This window comes from Chaetodon auriga, chromosome 14, assembly GCF_051107435.1.
Source record: "Chaetodon auriga isolate fChaAug3 chromosome 14, fChaAug3.hap1, whole genome shotgun sequence".
Taxonomy (NCBI): Eukaryota; Metazoa; Chordata; class Actinopteri; order Chaetodontiformes; family Chaetodontidae; genus Chaetodon; species Chaetodon auriga.
In genome coordinates, this window is record NC_135087.1 from 19,552,839 (window position 1) to 19,567,977 (window position 15,139).

At 44.6% G+C, this 15,139-nt stretch overlaps 1 protein-coding gene across 2 annotated transcripts in view; it reads right to left on the reverse strand.

Annotated features, from left to right (window-relative positions):
* Positions 1-15,139, reverse strand: part of alk (ALK receptor tyrosine kinase) — a 310,918-nt gene that overhangs the window by 4,492 nt on the left and 291,287 nt on the right. For both annotated transcript variants that reach the window (XM_076748574.1, XM_076748573.1), the window contains exons 18-27: positions 13,514-13,669; positions 12,306-12,416; positions 10,316-10,502; positions 9,367-9,457; positions 9,029-9,093; positions 8,124-8,253; positions 7,685-7,782; positions 4,722-4,814; positions 699-800; positions 246-380 (exon numbers count right to left, since the gene is read on the reverse strand). In XM_076748574.1, coding sequence (XP_076604689.1) covers positions 246-380; positions 699-800; positions 4,722-4,814; positions 7,685-7,782; positions 8,124-8,253; positions 9,029-9,093; positions 9,367-9,457; positions 10,316-10,502; positions 12,306-12,416; positions 13,514-13,669 — 1,168 coding nt within the window. The remainder of the gene's footprint in view (positions 1-245; positions 381-698; positions 801-4,721; positions 4,815-7,684; positions 7,783-8,123; positions 8,254-9,028; positions 9,094-9,366; positions 9,458-10,315; positions 10,503-12,305; positions 12,417-13,513; positions 13,670-15,139) is intronic.

Here is a 15,139-nt window from a genome sequence, read left to right on the forward strand (position 1 = left end):
GAAAGCGCTGAGAGCAATCTCCCATAACGCTGTGTGACGGCTTCTAGGTCACAACTCGCTTATGTGTCATTACCATCAGAGCCTTTCATGTCTGCCTGTGTGTTAGCTTTTTATGCTGCCTGTGTGCAACGTATGCATCATATGCAACGGGGCATCCTTCCTTCTGCTGTATGTTCTGGAGAAACTTAATTAGACCTCATGGGATCACATTGTTCTCCAGCATTCGTGTGTCGATCTGCACATACACTGGCCCAGGGCAGTTTTTAGGTGGGTCCATTCTTCCGCCGTTGGTTACGAACTCCAGCACTTCCTGGTTACTGCGGCTTGGATATGGCATGTAGCCCAATGAGAAGATCTCCCACAGCAGAACCCCAAACGACCTGAGGAAAGCAGATGATGAGAGAGCAGATGAGTTGAGGGGAGAGAAAGAAAGCGAGTGAAACTGAGGACAATCACGTCATAAATTATAAGCATCATCAGCGCTGAAGCTGTGAAGGATGAGAGCAGAGGACGAAGAACGACGGAGAGACGAGACGAGGAATAGGAAACAGACTGCTGGGGGATCAAAGGCGCCGAAGGACGGAGGAAGGTGACAAACAGAAAGGGAGAGAGCGGATGGGTCGGGACAGCAGACGTCTGGGTGTGAAATATAGGGAGTGAAATCACAGAGAGGGCGAGCTGAGGCTGGCGACTCTCACCACGTGTCTGTCTTCGATGTGAAGATGCCCTCCATGAAGGCTTCAGGTGGCATCCACTTCACTGGCAGCATGGCCCGCCCACCCTTCCTGTAATAGCTTGCCCTACACACACACACACACACACACACACACACACACACACACACGTACTGTTAGTACATTAGCATTGTATACAATCATCAATGGCATTTGCCAGTTGCAAAATGAAAACCAGCATTTGTAGTTTGCAGCACCATCGCCATGGCAACACCACTGCCCTCAAAAGCAGAGGGTGGGAAAAAAAAAATCTAACATTTGCCAATTAATTCACTTTGTCAGCGGCTGTATCAGCGCTCTGATCCAATCGCGTTTCCAGCTTCCTACCACGCGGGTGTGAGGGACCCTCTGAGAACCCCTTATCTCGCCCAGAGGAAAATGGGAGATGTTTTGCCGGGCCGAGCCCCGTCTGAGCTGTTTTTTATGCCGCGTCACGCCGCCCATCGGTGGAGAAATGATCTGATGTGTGCTCTATCTGATTGTTGGCGCTGATAGAGGTCACCGCCTGGTTCATCTCGCCCCGCTCCAGGCACACAGCGAGGGGCAGACAAGCGCCGGGTCCTGCTCGCCTCTCCCGTCTGTCGTGGCGTCCGCATGGAATAAACGGACACGCATCCAGATGTGAGTTAAGTGATGTCGGCTGTGTTTGGCTGGGAAAGAGCATCACTTTGGCATCGTTTGCTGTTGCAGAGGAGTAAATCTGTTTGCCCCAAATGATTCTGTCAAAAAAAAAAAAAAAAAAAAAGGACACGTTTTCTCCCTAAGCGGTTGTTTGTAAACAAGGCGAGTCTTTCATGATATATAGGACTGCACTAGCCCGTGGACACAGTTTTGTGACTGGAAGGTTGCCAGTTCAAATCCCAGGGCCTTTTGGAAAGGGGAAGTAGTCGCAGTCACACTTTCTTTCTCTTCTCCTTCAAAATCTAGACAAGCAAGTGAGGCACCGACTGCTCTGCTGGAGCTGCGCATGGCGGCGCAGCAAAGGACTGCAATTACAGTGGGCAGCTCCCAGGAGTGAATGTGAAGCAGGATGAGGAAAGAGCATTGGACTCAGTAGGCATTCCCTGGACAAATAAGAGCTAAAAAAGAGAGAGAGAGAGAGAAAATAATAGAAAATAAAAGAATGGGAAAGACATCAAAAACAGGGTGGCAAAGAAGGAAACAGATGATTGCAGCTTGGATAAAAAAATAGGAAGATTGTGGTTTTGGCAGCCTGTGCTCGCAGATATAGAACCTAAAACTTATGGACTTGGGCTGCATGAGCCATCACGCTTCATCTTTACTTTGTCTTCAATTTAAGGAGGATTTCAAGCTGACTTGAAGCTGCGCTCTTGCTCACCGGGGGCAAAAATGTCTGAACTACTGTTCAAAGCTTTAGACGTTATCTGGAAAATGCTACGCAACGAGGGCCAGGACGCTCAAACAGATGTAATATATTATAATATGCACAATCTGCAGCTGAGCCTCACCTTCTCAACCGAACCAAGCGAGGCAAGTCAGCAACAACCAAATAAAGAAAACTAAATTTGGCAATATTTCTTATCATCTTAAACCATCTTTTTGGTGTGATATTTATTGCACTGGCAGTTCAGGTTTGAAGGTTTACAGAATAAGAGACTACTGCATTTCCCACAGTATCGACTCAAGACAAATAGCAGGAGCCGGCGCTCATTATTTGATTGAACTCAGAGCTACAGCTGTGTGTCTTCAGGGGAGCAGCAAGGAGAGGTGGATATGGATGATATGCTGTCAGAGAATGTGGCTGAAAGGGAAATACTGGATGTACTTAGCAAACTATCGGCATAAGAAGTTAGCCTTGAAGAAAAATTACACATAATCAATGAAGCCGAGAAAACAATCACTAGTCGAGTCTGTATGCTTGACAGATTAGCTGAGAACCACTGCAGGGCAGTCACACAGGTCCCCACCCAACGCCTTCGTCTATCACTTAGAATAACACAATCAATTCAGTGATGGGAAGCAGTTACCTCCCCCACTTTTAAGCCTACAATTAGAGGATTCAACGCTGCCACCTTCTTCTCTACTGTGCCCCCCTTTCCAGGAGCTGGTGAGGGAAGCAGACTGCCATATAAAGATGAATCCATATTGCTCTGAAAAGGCTGATCTCGCTGGTCAGGAGTTCACAAAAACCAGCCTGCCTCTATTATTCTATATTGTTGTTGTTATATATTTACAGCCGCTGCATTTTCTGACCTCTGCAAGCAAAACACATCTTTATAGAAAGATGACCTGAACACATGAAACATTCATTCCCTTGTCTGGCCATTAGAAAATGCCGAAATATTTTCAAAAGATTGAGGGATGGTAAAATGCAGAGCATAAGACTGATAATCCCCCTATCAGTGGATCGACCTCCTGTTTTTACCTCTTTTTTTCCAGCACGGGGTTTATGGACATATTTATTACTACTGCTAACACCACCAACACAGACTGAAAGCTGAGCTGCAGATTAGGAAGGATTAAGTACAATCCCGGGAAATCTATAGCACAAATGGAGGTCTTTTATACGCGCCTGTGTTTTGTGTGCTTTTTTCTTGTGTGAGCGATGGAGGGTGCAGAATGGAAGCTGGAAGATAGAGAAGTATTAGAGGCAAAAACTGACTGGGTTGAATGGAGGGAGAGACGGAAGAACACAATGTGGAGCCTAATACTTGTGCTTGTTCATTGAGTTAAATGTCTTTGTTCTGCCATTACTGTGTGTGTGTGTGTGTGTGTGTGTGTGTGTGTGTGTGTGTGTGTGTGTGTGTGTGTGTGTGTGTGTGTGCGTGCGTGCACCAGGCTGACAACCAAAAGTCATGCTATACACCATTGTTAATAGTTCCTATGAAAATATGGTCGTTTGAGGCAAAATACCAATTCTCTCCTGGAGACCTGGTGAATTTCTCTTCATGGTGGTGGCTGTTTACCTCAGGATGATTACTGACTGGCAGCTATTGTTTACCCAGCTTTTTATTTACCGCCGCATCAGCGGTGTGCAAGCATGCGTGTGAGACTGTGTGACTACGTGAGAGAGGAAGCCCATGGAACACCACGTGCAAGTGCGCCTGTGGCTCCCCTCCCAGAATGGAAAAGGCTGACATTAAGCCCCGTCCCGGTCCCTCGCTGCGACGCCCGTCCCCTGCGACGGCCTCAGAAGGACTCCCATGTCCCTCATCACATAGCAGGAGGGCCTCATCACGAAACAGCCAAAATAACACACCGACGGCGTAGCGGCATTGTCCACTAAACAACCATCCCTCCCTCTCAAAATGATAACAGTGATAATAAAAAAAAATCCCAGCCCCGGCGCTACAGCTCCAAGCTGAGAGATAAAAACAAAATCACACCGAGGCACCTGAAAAACTGACATCAGCAATTAAATCAAGCGCTCCTAATGCGGCTCCCCGTGGGTATTGTGCAACAGCCTTTCCCGGATGCTCTGAGAGTGACTTTGCTCTCGTGTGACTTTCCATCGGCTGACTCGAAAGTGCCGCGCTGATGTAGCTCAGTGTTGTGACATATGTCCCCTGCTCTAATTTCTTACCAGATGAAAGGCTTGAGAGATTTCCCTGCTGGATTGTGCATTCATTTAAATGGTGTCACGTGAAATTGCCGTAGCTGTATGAAAGAGTTGGAGCTAAGAATAATAAGCTGCCGTTGGGGCTCCAGATGAGCTGACGTAGATTAAAAGAAAGCATCGGTACAACAGTGTGATGGAGAATGAAACACTCCCAGCTGGGCTTCAGCAGTTATACATCCATACAGTTAAAAAAAAAAAAAACTTTGTGTTTGTCAGGCTAGCCTGTTGTCTTTATACCAAATGATAAACTTTCTCATTCCTCCATGTGGTGTCGGTTTAGTCCAGCTCATCCCCCTTTAGACCTGATATAGACTCAAACTCAGCTGAACCTGCTCTTAATTTCCAGCCAGCCAAGTTGGTCTATCCTGCCGTCTTACATCAGTCAGTGAACTGTGCTGGGATTGTACCTGTAAATGTCTCGAGCCATCCCAAAATCTCCAATCTTGGCCACGCGGCCCGGCCCTTTGCAGGTCAGTAGGCAATTCCGAGCTGCAATGTCCCTGAAAGATGAGATAAAGACATACAGACTGTCAGGTCACTGCATATCCTCACTGCCTGGATTGATGGAGATAGGTCCCTTTATTAGAACACAATAACTCACTGCCACTGCAAGTCTGAGTAATGTGATTATTAAGAGACTATAGAGGAGCTAGGCATTGACATTCATACAGCTTAGCTCAGCGCCTTATATCTTCACTAACTTACAAGTAGTTTCACAAGTTTTCCATATATTTGCATCTATAAGAGAACTCTATGTATGAAACACCTACAGACGCTCCCCAGTTGGATGTGAAGTTCAGTGTAACTGCCAAGTTGCCCGGGGCAAGCTGGTACAGTGTATAGTTTCCTACAGCGCCTTTATAGCTCTGCCCACATGGTGCATCCAGAGAAAAGATTGAAATATTCCACAGATTATGCAGACAGAGTGGGTTAGAAGAGAAAATTCATAAAATTTGTATTTGCACTGTACACGGCTGGTTATTCTTTGAGAAAATACAGTATCGCACACAGCATGCTCTGCTCCCGTCTGGGGAAAAGGAAATAGAGCCCTGCACACTCTGCTCCCCAGGCGTCTGGCTCTCTGAACATCTTAAGAAGCGACGTTGCGAGCACACTGCTCCTCGTCAGACTAAAGACAACTGTGCACTAGGGCCAATAAATACGCAGAATCTGACATCAAAATAACATCATGTGACACGGCGCTCAAACTAGATCATGAGACGGGGCAGGCCTGGAAATGGAAAACTCGCAGTGATACAAACCACAGCACTAAGCTCTGCGTGTGCGTAGACAGCACATTGTTTTGATGTTTTGCCTCCACACTCTGATTAACTTGGATGTGAAATGACACAATGAGGATAAAGTAATAGTTCAGACTGATTTAAAGTGAGGGCTTTTTAAGACAGGGACTACACTATGCATGGTCGCCCCACTTCAACGTGCCAAAAGTGTTTGGAACTATTCAACTTATATTACAGCACGACTTCAAGCTTGATATTAAATCATTTAGCATTAAATAAGAACAACACTACGTCCCGCATTCCATTTGCTTTTCCGTTTATCTCTAAAAAGATCATTTTTTTTGCTTTGCTTGAGTCCAATTTAGACTCAGGCGGTTGCATGAGTGTCTCTAAACTGAGTTATCAAACCAGCGACAGAGAATTTCCTAAATTGTGGTATCACAGGAGAAACATTTCCGAGCGAAACAATCAATCCATTTAGACGCATCTCGGCTCCTTCAGGAAGACGGCGTGATTTCTATCATAGCATGACTACAATCAGCATGTGGGAGTTCACACACACTCGCAGCATCCTTTCTCATGAGGCGCTGTAGCTAAATCCAAGCAGTCCTTTAATGTAGTTTAATGGCTTGGAAGAATTCATGCAAATGATTTGCTTTTGCTTGTAGGCAAGGACAAGCCTTGAAATGCAGCAGTAGCTGTCATAGACTGCTTGCTGAGGGCTTAAGGGAAGGACACAGTGCTGCTGTACATGCAGCACAGTGATGTGAGAGCAGCCTGTTATTAAAACAATGTTAACTGGCTTCTTACTGTAGACCTTATTTACAGTCAATTTTAACTGCAGCTTAAAGAGCCATTTCACTGCAGCACCTAGAGAACAATCTGTGTTATTAGTCTATTTTTAACACCACCTGAGGTTGCATGAAAGTACCCGGCTCTCCTCAGCGCACTGCTTCTTTTCAGACGGTTGCAATTTCCAATGTGAATACAGAGCCTGTTGTGAAATAAAGTAACTTAAGAGTAAAATGACACAATCCGCTGGCCATAGAACCAGATAAATATCTCCACAGAGAAAAGCACAGAAACACCACAAAAGCCGGAGTAAGTTGGTCTCAGACAGCACTAACCCTGTGATTTAACCTGTTGGAGCACAGAACTGCTCATCCAACCCTGTAATCCTTGAGAAAAAGCTGCATTTGTGGATACACCTCCATCCCTACCTCACTCACCTGCCCTTTATTCAACCCTGAGTAAACACACCTCTATAAAAAATTGAAATTAGCCTCAAGGACAGCGTTAGGGGGAATTTTAATACAGGGTTGAAGGCAGAAAAGCGGGCTTTATAGAACCTCACGAGCATACGGAGAAGAGTCCGCCATTAGGTGGATTGATGGGGCTTTACTGTGCCACGTTGGGGCAAACAAGGTTTAATAGGCCTCGTTTGTCATTGGCCAATTCCGAGGAAGTCAAAGAGACATGAAGGAAAGGGGGACGCATTTTAATTGTGCTGCGGTGACTGTAGGAGCAATTTTGACCTTTTCCCATTTTGACATGTGCTTGACTTTCCCGGTTGACTCCTGTGAAATAGATCTCTGCAAGAAGAGATTCAAGAGAAGGAGTGTAAAATTCCTCAGTCCCATCCTCCGGTTCACCAACCACGGTGAATACGGTGTGGAAGGGGCACTCTGTTGACTTGGACACAGACCATAAAAAGGCAAGCCGGCTACCCCATCTGCCTGCTCCGATGCTAAACTCATCACTTGTCCTTTCTGCTACGATACGAAAGTCAGAAGGCATGCAGAGTCCATATGTTGCACTCGGACGGATTTAGTCAGCTCATAACTCTGAGGAGAAGTCAGCAGATGAATGTGGGGAAGTCTGTGTTTGCTCAGTTTGTACATTTTCCTTTGCACATTCGCATTTCATATGGACATGCATACCCGTATTTACTATACACTGTTTACAACTGGTTTTTCTCTGATTGCATCTCTGATCTATTTATGTAGGAGCAATACAGTGCAGCAGAAAACAGTACACTCTTTCATAACTATGCCCTGTATTTGCTCAAGCCGACACACTGGTGTAACTGCATGCTCATATGCAAAATCTGTGAACATGTGCTGAAGTACCTGTGTATAAACTGGTTCTCCTCCAGATACTGGCAGCCCTTCGCAATGTCTCTGGCCACGTTGAGAAGGTCCACCATGGTCAGGCTGGACGGGTGCTCCTGATCACACAGAGAGGAGACAGAATGTAACATTAGTGAGGCAGATTCAGGAAAGCAGAGGCAGTACACATTGTGGTTGGAAAGAAAACACGAGTACAAGCTGACAGATCTAACTTGTATTCAATTCTTGAGCTCAATGGGAAGAGCAGAGGTGGTAGCTGGAAACTCTGGTCGGTAATGCACTTTAGAAGTTGTTTTTGTTGTATTTGTTTCATTCTCTTTACATCATTCCCCAAGCTGCTCTCTCCAGTGTTCCCAACCCCAGCTTTAAGGTGGTAAGAAAAAGCACCATTCAGTGATAGTTCATGTGCTCTTGAGCGTGATGCAGCAGCGTGTCTCACCAGCCGGGGTCTGGTCTCCCTCAGGAAAGTCTTAAGGTCTCCTCCGGCCATCAGCTCCAGCAGGATGAACCTGGGCATGGCCTGCAGACTGACTCCTATACAGCGCACAATGTTCTGGTGGCTGAACTTACTGCGGGAACAGAAACACAGCAAGGTAAAGAAAGCCAGGAAGGACTTTGTTGGCACTGTTTGTGAGACAGAATTTTGTTCAAGGTTCATTTATTTGTCACTCTACAACACAGGGCTGCGAAATGAAATGCAAGATATTGTCCCTTTATACTGCACACACTCCTGCAACTGTTGTTCTTTGGGGTTTACAATAAAACAAATTCTCAGTTTTGGCATCAGTCCTTTAAGTTAGGAGTTAACTGCTCCTCACAGCTGATACTGCAGCATGTGTATTGACTGCGAACGCTGCAGACGGGTCAGATGAGTCAGTCACTACTGATGAGTGATTGAAGAGTGAGGTTCATTCATTTATCATTCTACAACACACTGTGTACTGAAATGCTAGTTGTAGTCCCTTTATGATACTCACAAAACAATATGTAAGTGGATGGATGCATAAAAGTCATAAAAATAAACTTTTTTTATGGTGGAGGATGAACTGAGGAGTCTCACTGCCTGAGGGAAGAAACTGCAGTGGATACTTCTGTATTGCTTGCCAGATGACAGCAGATTGTGGCTGGGGTGGGTATTGTGTTCTAGCGTCCTATGGGCTCCATTAGGCACCTCCATCACCTCACTGATATCACTGATGCTCAGTAGAAGGGTGATTTAGAAGTGATGTTCTGGACTGTTTCAATCACCTGCCAAGCCCTCAGAGCCCCCCCGTCCCGGGCCGTGCACATCCCATGCCAATTTGTTTCCAGTCAGGATGCTTATGTTGTGTAAGTGGCTCTTACCTGATGATCAGAGCCTCCATAAGGAAGTCCAGTTCATCTTGCTCAGAGCAAACCTCAGGAAGGGTCTGTTGTAAATAGAAAAAAAAAATCAGCTGAATGAATGGTTTTAAGTTATGCATGCAGTAGTAATTATGTTTTGTATTTAGTGCCTAATGCGTTTGAAGTAATGAGAGAGGAGATGTAGTGCGCAGCAAAACAACATTTAACTGAGAAATGTTACGTTCAACTTCATGATGTCTCTTAATACAGAAGTGGATGATGTGTAATTAGCCCCTGGTTTGACTCAAACAATTGACCTTTGAGAAACAGGAAAACTGTTATTGTTTCAGAGTCGTCACCTTGACTGCCACTTGCAGAGGACTCGGTTCACCTGGTATCCCCACTGCCAGCCCTTCATAGACTTCACCAAAAGCACCGTGACCCAGACCCCTGACGACACATCAGCACATTCAGTATGTCAATGACATTCATATTTAACACATTAAGCACCACTGTGTGATCGGAATACATTAAGGTTTGAGCTGATATTTTGATATTTCTAGACTGAGGGCATGAGAAGCAGCATCCAAAGAATTATCACCTGTGGAGCTGAGCACCCGGAAAAGAAATGAGAGCCACGGAAAAACGTGATTTCTTTAAAGCAGCTCGGCGGAGATGCTAATCAGTATTCTAAATGAATGGTTCTCCCTCTAAATTAACTGCCTCCGTGTGACATCCTGCTGCAGATGCCAGAGTGCAGAATGGTGAACTCTGACACCAAATTATAGTTTTGATTTTCCCCTTTGCAGCAATTTCACTTGATTCATCACTCGCATAAATCTAGATGCTGGAAAATATTCATGGGTCCACGAGAAAAAGAATTTCCCACAAAGCTTAGGAACCAGAATGATAAACTGGTGGACTATAAACACATGAAAGATGCATTAAAAATTGAAAAGAGCCCTGCAAAAATCATTTCTCAGCCGCTGGGATCACTGCAGTAGACCCATACACTGTGAGACTTCGCACTTTAATATTTCAGGCTTTCGTTAAACTGCTGCTGCTCATGCCATGCTGTATTTATGAATCCACCCTATTTAAATACTTTGTGCTAATGGATTTTCATTACAATTACAGTGAAGGGCGCCATTTGTCAGGTTTGTTCAGACGTTGTTATCCTTGAGTCAGTGATTTCACCACAGATGTAGACACATGTATTCGACTCATACTAAATTTTTTAATGATGAGATGATAACGTTCCAAGAGACGGCGCTGGCAGAAGCGACAAAAAGTCCTTCGATCATCTACCTGGTGAGGGAGATGTTGCGTCGCGGCACTTCTTTCAGGTCGTTGACCGAGGCCGTCTTGCCGGCGAAGCAGTAGTTGGGGTTGTAGTCGGTCATGATGGTGGAGGCCCGCAGCTTACTGAGCTTGCAGTCTGGACTCTGCAGCTCCAGCTGAATAGACTGCAGCTCGGTGTGTTTGCGCCTGTACACTGGTGAGATGAAAATGAAAGAGGAATTTCATTCCACTGCTGAGATATCCACAATTTACAAAACAAACAAAAACCTTGAACCCATCTTCTTGTAGAAAATGATTGCTGGCAGCCAAAGCACAAAGCTTTTACAATTATTATCTCTCTAAAGACCTTTTTGCTTGCACAGCAGCATTTTTTTTTAAATGAAATTGAATGCCTTTGTGTCTTTGAAATTTGTTTTTCTAAAATATTCAGATACAGAGTTTGAGAATTAAACCCTCCACATACAAATATGTCTCCCAAATGTGTGCATGTAAGAGACACAATCATGTGTACTGTACAAGCAAATATGGCAACAGTGTGCTGAAAATGCTCGAAAACTCTTCATATTGCAAACAAATGCACTTTATATAGAGCCCACTGTATGAAGACGCTTCTCTCTCTCTCACACACACACACACAAACACACAAAACCCCAGACTTTACACTGCTAGAAGCCTCGACCTGAGCTTGGAACACATTAGTCGTAGGCCGATTTGTTTATGTGTGTACTTGTGTGCCTATGCATATGTGTGTGATCGCGAGTTATTTATTTACCAAGTGCTGTCTAATGTACGAGTGCTGTCAGCCGCCGGCCAAGCAGCCATCCATCATTAACGCATTTCATTCATCACAGTGGTAATCCCACACCTCCTCTGCTCCCGCCTCGTCTACTGATGTGTGTGCAAAGAGTGTAGGTGGGAGTCTGGATGTGTACGTCGGTCTGCAAGTGTGAGAGCGAGCGTGGGTGTGTGTGGAGGAGATGATGGCTCAATGAGTGCATATGTCTGGCTGTAATGGCCTGAAAGCAGGCGGGCAGACAGATGTCTGCCCTGGCCCTGAGGCTCACTTCCCATCCTGACAACAACCTGCTAAGGGCTGTCTGAGAGGGACCAGGCTGAACACTGGAGAATTGTGTGTGTGTGTGTGTGCGTGTGTGTGTGTGAGGGAGAAAAGAAGATGTGTCTATGTGCAAACAGAGGTATTCATGTAAAGCCTGGTGTACACGAGAGGATTTTCAAATCGTAGCTGATTTTACCAACTGATTTAATAGATTTTCAATATTTGAATCATAAGAGCGCACACACCAGACACTTCGGTCAACACACGGGACCACACACTTTATGTTTACACTGAACAATATCAGAGTGGCAATTCCAGGGACCTGGGATCTCACAGAAATTCTTGTGATCAAACATGACTTCAGAAAAAGGCAAACATGGTGGCAGACTGTGCTGTTGTTTTACAGCATGGCTGAGAGGATGGAGTCAGAATGACTTAGACATTCTGCAGCACGAGCTGGGAAATAAAGTTTTATCGTTAACATCTGGTTGGTGACGCTTCCTGGTCAACTTGCTCTCTATTATGGGTTTCTGCTCAATATATTCTTTCACTTAAAATGATTGTAGCTGTTGAGGGCAGACACAGGTGGAAATATTCCCGTACAGTGACTGTACCAGCAACTAAAACACTTTTCCAGCATCGTCACAATATTAACTGACATCCAGTGACACATCTGGATAAGGAAGTTTTTAAAGTGTCAGCCTAGCTTGATGGTGCTTTTATTTAAAAAAAAAAAAAAAAAAGCTAAAATACTGTAAGCATGTCATGAACACCTCTGGTATTTAGGTTGTGTATAGTGTACTGTTGGACAGCTGGTGGGTTTTGAAGGTTGTATGTACGATTCTGTGTCATGTTTATTCCAAAATATTCAAATCATACTCTAGAATCAACAGGTTGGGATCAGGAAATCCTTACCGACTTACGTGTGTCCACACTTACTTATCATGACTCCGGACACAACCAGCAGCAGGGCGGCGATGAGGGCCGAGGTGCCCACGGACAGACCCAGCGCCAGGTGGGAGAGGGATGGCCGGTGGGGCGGCGGGGATTCTGCAAGACAAGGAGAAACAACAGCGTTCCACAGTTGTTATCTTCCCCAGAGGAGTATTAACATTCACTTCGCCACTCTGATCCCCAACTTAATTAATGATGTGAAAGCGATGACACAACAGAGCTTAGGAGCAGCGACGGCCGGTGCATGTCAATTCCTTTTCAGTGGCGAGGGGAGATCTCATTCCATTTGTCTAAGCTGAGGAACAAATCTGCACACCGAGAGAGAGACCATATTGAGATTGTGACCTTTTCTGACCTAGCATCACAGATTTATCTACTGCTTGTCATTACCGAGAACAGATTTGCAAATCATAGAGCAAGGAGACACTGGAGGTCATTAAGATATTATTGAGATGGTAATAGCCCTGTTATTTTGCTTCAAATTATAAAGTGACATTCTGCAATATGAATTCATTTCAGATCTACATTCATATACTCATTATTCATCTGAGATTACAAATCATAATTGAAGAGGCAATTCTAGCTCCGCAGGGGTTTGTCTGCATTCCTTTGTTACAGTTTAACCCGAGAAGAAGACATGGCACAAGTGATTTTTAGTCAAGGTTGACATGTTCTAATGGGCAGAGTGCGATGCGTGAACTCATTTAGCCTGAAATGTGCTCATACAAATCCACTGCAGCATCCAGGTGAGGCCTTTCCCGAACCCCTGACATGATAAGATAAAGAGCTTTTATCTGACTGTAGCACAGAGATAAATCACGAATCATAGAACAGCGCTCAACACTTAGAAAATACCAGCTAATACTGCTATAGGTATATCCTTTTTCATTAACAGGTTGGCTTATCCCAGGGATTGATAATTACTATGAATGATTAAGGCACGATTAAAAAAAACCTTTCCTCAGATAAAGATTCAATAAAGTACAGAGCCTCCCAGGCTTAATTACTTTTGTAGATTAATTCATTATCTTTTCACTGAGTCACAGTCTATTACAGGTACGATTACATTCAGCTTAACTTCAGCTTGGATTAGTTTCACGTATTTGTGTGGAAGAGGGAGAAACAGATTATGGTTCCTTATTACAAACTGTAATACGTGTGTGTGTGTGTGTGTGCGGTGCTACATGTCAGACCTGTAGCGTTGATGCAGGACACGCCGTTCGGTGCCAGGCTGAGGTCATCATCGCAGTAGCAGACAACACTGCCCTTGATCTCGTGGCATTCGCCGCTCTCACAATGGGTGCAGTTCTGCACCGGGCTGATGATCACCTCACCATCCCCCTCCATAGCTTTGAGCATACACACACACGAACATAGACACACACACACACACACACACACACACACAACACACGGTCTGATTAGACATCTGCAGGATGTCTCCCCATAAAATGAGCAACAGTTCAGTGTCACTGCGCTGTCATTTCCTAGAAGTGATCTTAACGCATATATGAGGATGACTGCAAACATCCCTCCAGAAGCTTATTTCAGTCATTCAAATGTTCATGTCATCAAATGGGGCTTTGTGCTGTGAATTTACAGCACAGTCACGCACAAGCTGAGCGTTACGTACATGTGGAAAATGTGGTGATTGCTGCAGATGTGATGATGAAACTCCAGTTTATCTGTTAAATCACATGAAATCTGAAATGCCACTAAAACTGCTTATCTGTGTGTATGTGTTACTGCTTTGCTCTGATGGAGTCACCCAGCATTTGAAAGCCTGTAAACCTGTAATCTAACACCGTCGCAGGCTTAAAACTGAGAGAACACGGCATCAGAAATCTATTCACGGTCAGCCGGTTTATTGCCACAGCGACCTGTTCACATTACACACAAACTATACGAGATGAGTGCAGCTGAGGTGGGTCATCGCGTATGGAGGGCTGAGAGCTTGTAGATTGTCATTCCAGTCAAGTCTTACCTGGAACTGGATGAATGTACTGATTCTCACTCAAGGTGTGTTAATCAGTGGAATGATTTGCTGTAGTCTTTGCTGGAAGAAAAAGAAAACCTGCAGACTCTCTGCCCTCCTGCTCATACTGTCAGAAATTGTTTAAAAAAAGATTTTTTTATTTTATTTTATTTTTTTTTTTACTTCATTTAGATTTAAAGAAACCAATTTTCTAAATTGTCAAGTTCAGCAAGCAGGAACAAATCAGAACAAATCAGTGTGTGAGAGCTCGCACTGTTTACAGTAGTATGCAAAGCAAATGCACTCATCTGCAGGATCTATTTTCTCTCATCACTCTGTTATCAGCTTTATGAGCACAAATACATAAATCTCACAGAGAGACACTGGAAAGGTTTCGAAGCGAGAATACAAATGTGTTGAGAGCAGACGCTGATGGCGTACTTGCTGTGACGCTGTGCTGAGGATCTTTAGACACAGTCGTGTTGAATACTCCTTCACGTTGCTGTAAGGAAGGTAATGATGTCTCCAGAAACATTTCCAGGACATTCTGTGTGCATGCATTCCTCTTGTTTTTGTAATATAATCGTATGAACAACGCAACAATTTCTCCACAATTCAAGCCAGACAAGCATCCCTTCAGTAAGGTTCCTCCCGTTAACTCACTGATTGATATGTACTGTTGATGTTCTGATATCCTTGACGTGACTTGGCACATGGAAAATTGTATTTTCTCTGTCACACAAAGGGGATCAAGTGAGGGTCATTGAAGCTCTCCTGGCCTCTAGTAACATGTATGTTACCTTCAGTGCCTGCCAGCACTTAGTGATGGCAGCTTGACTGGACG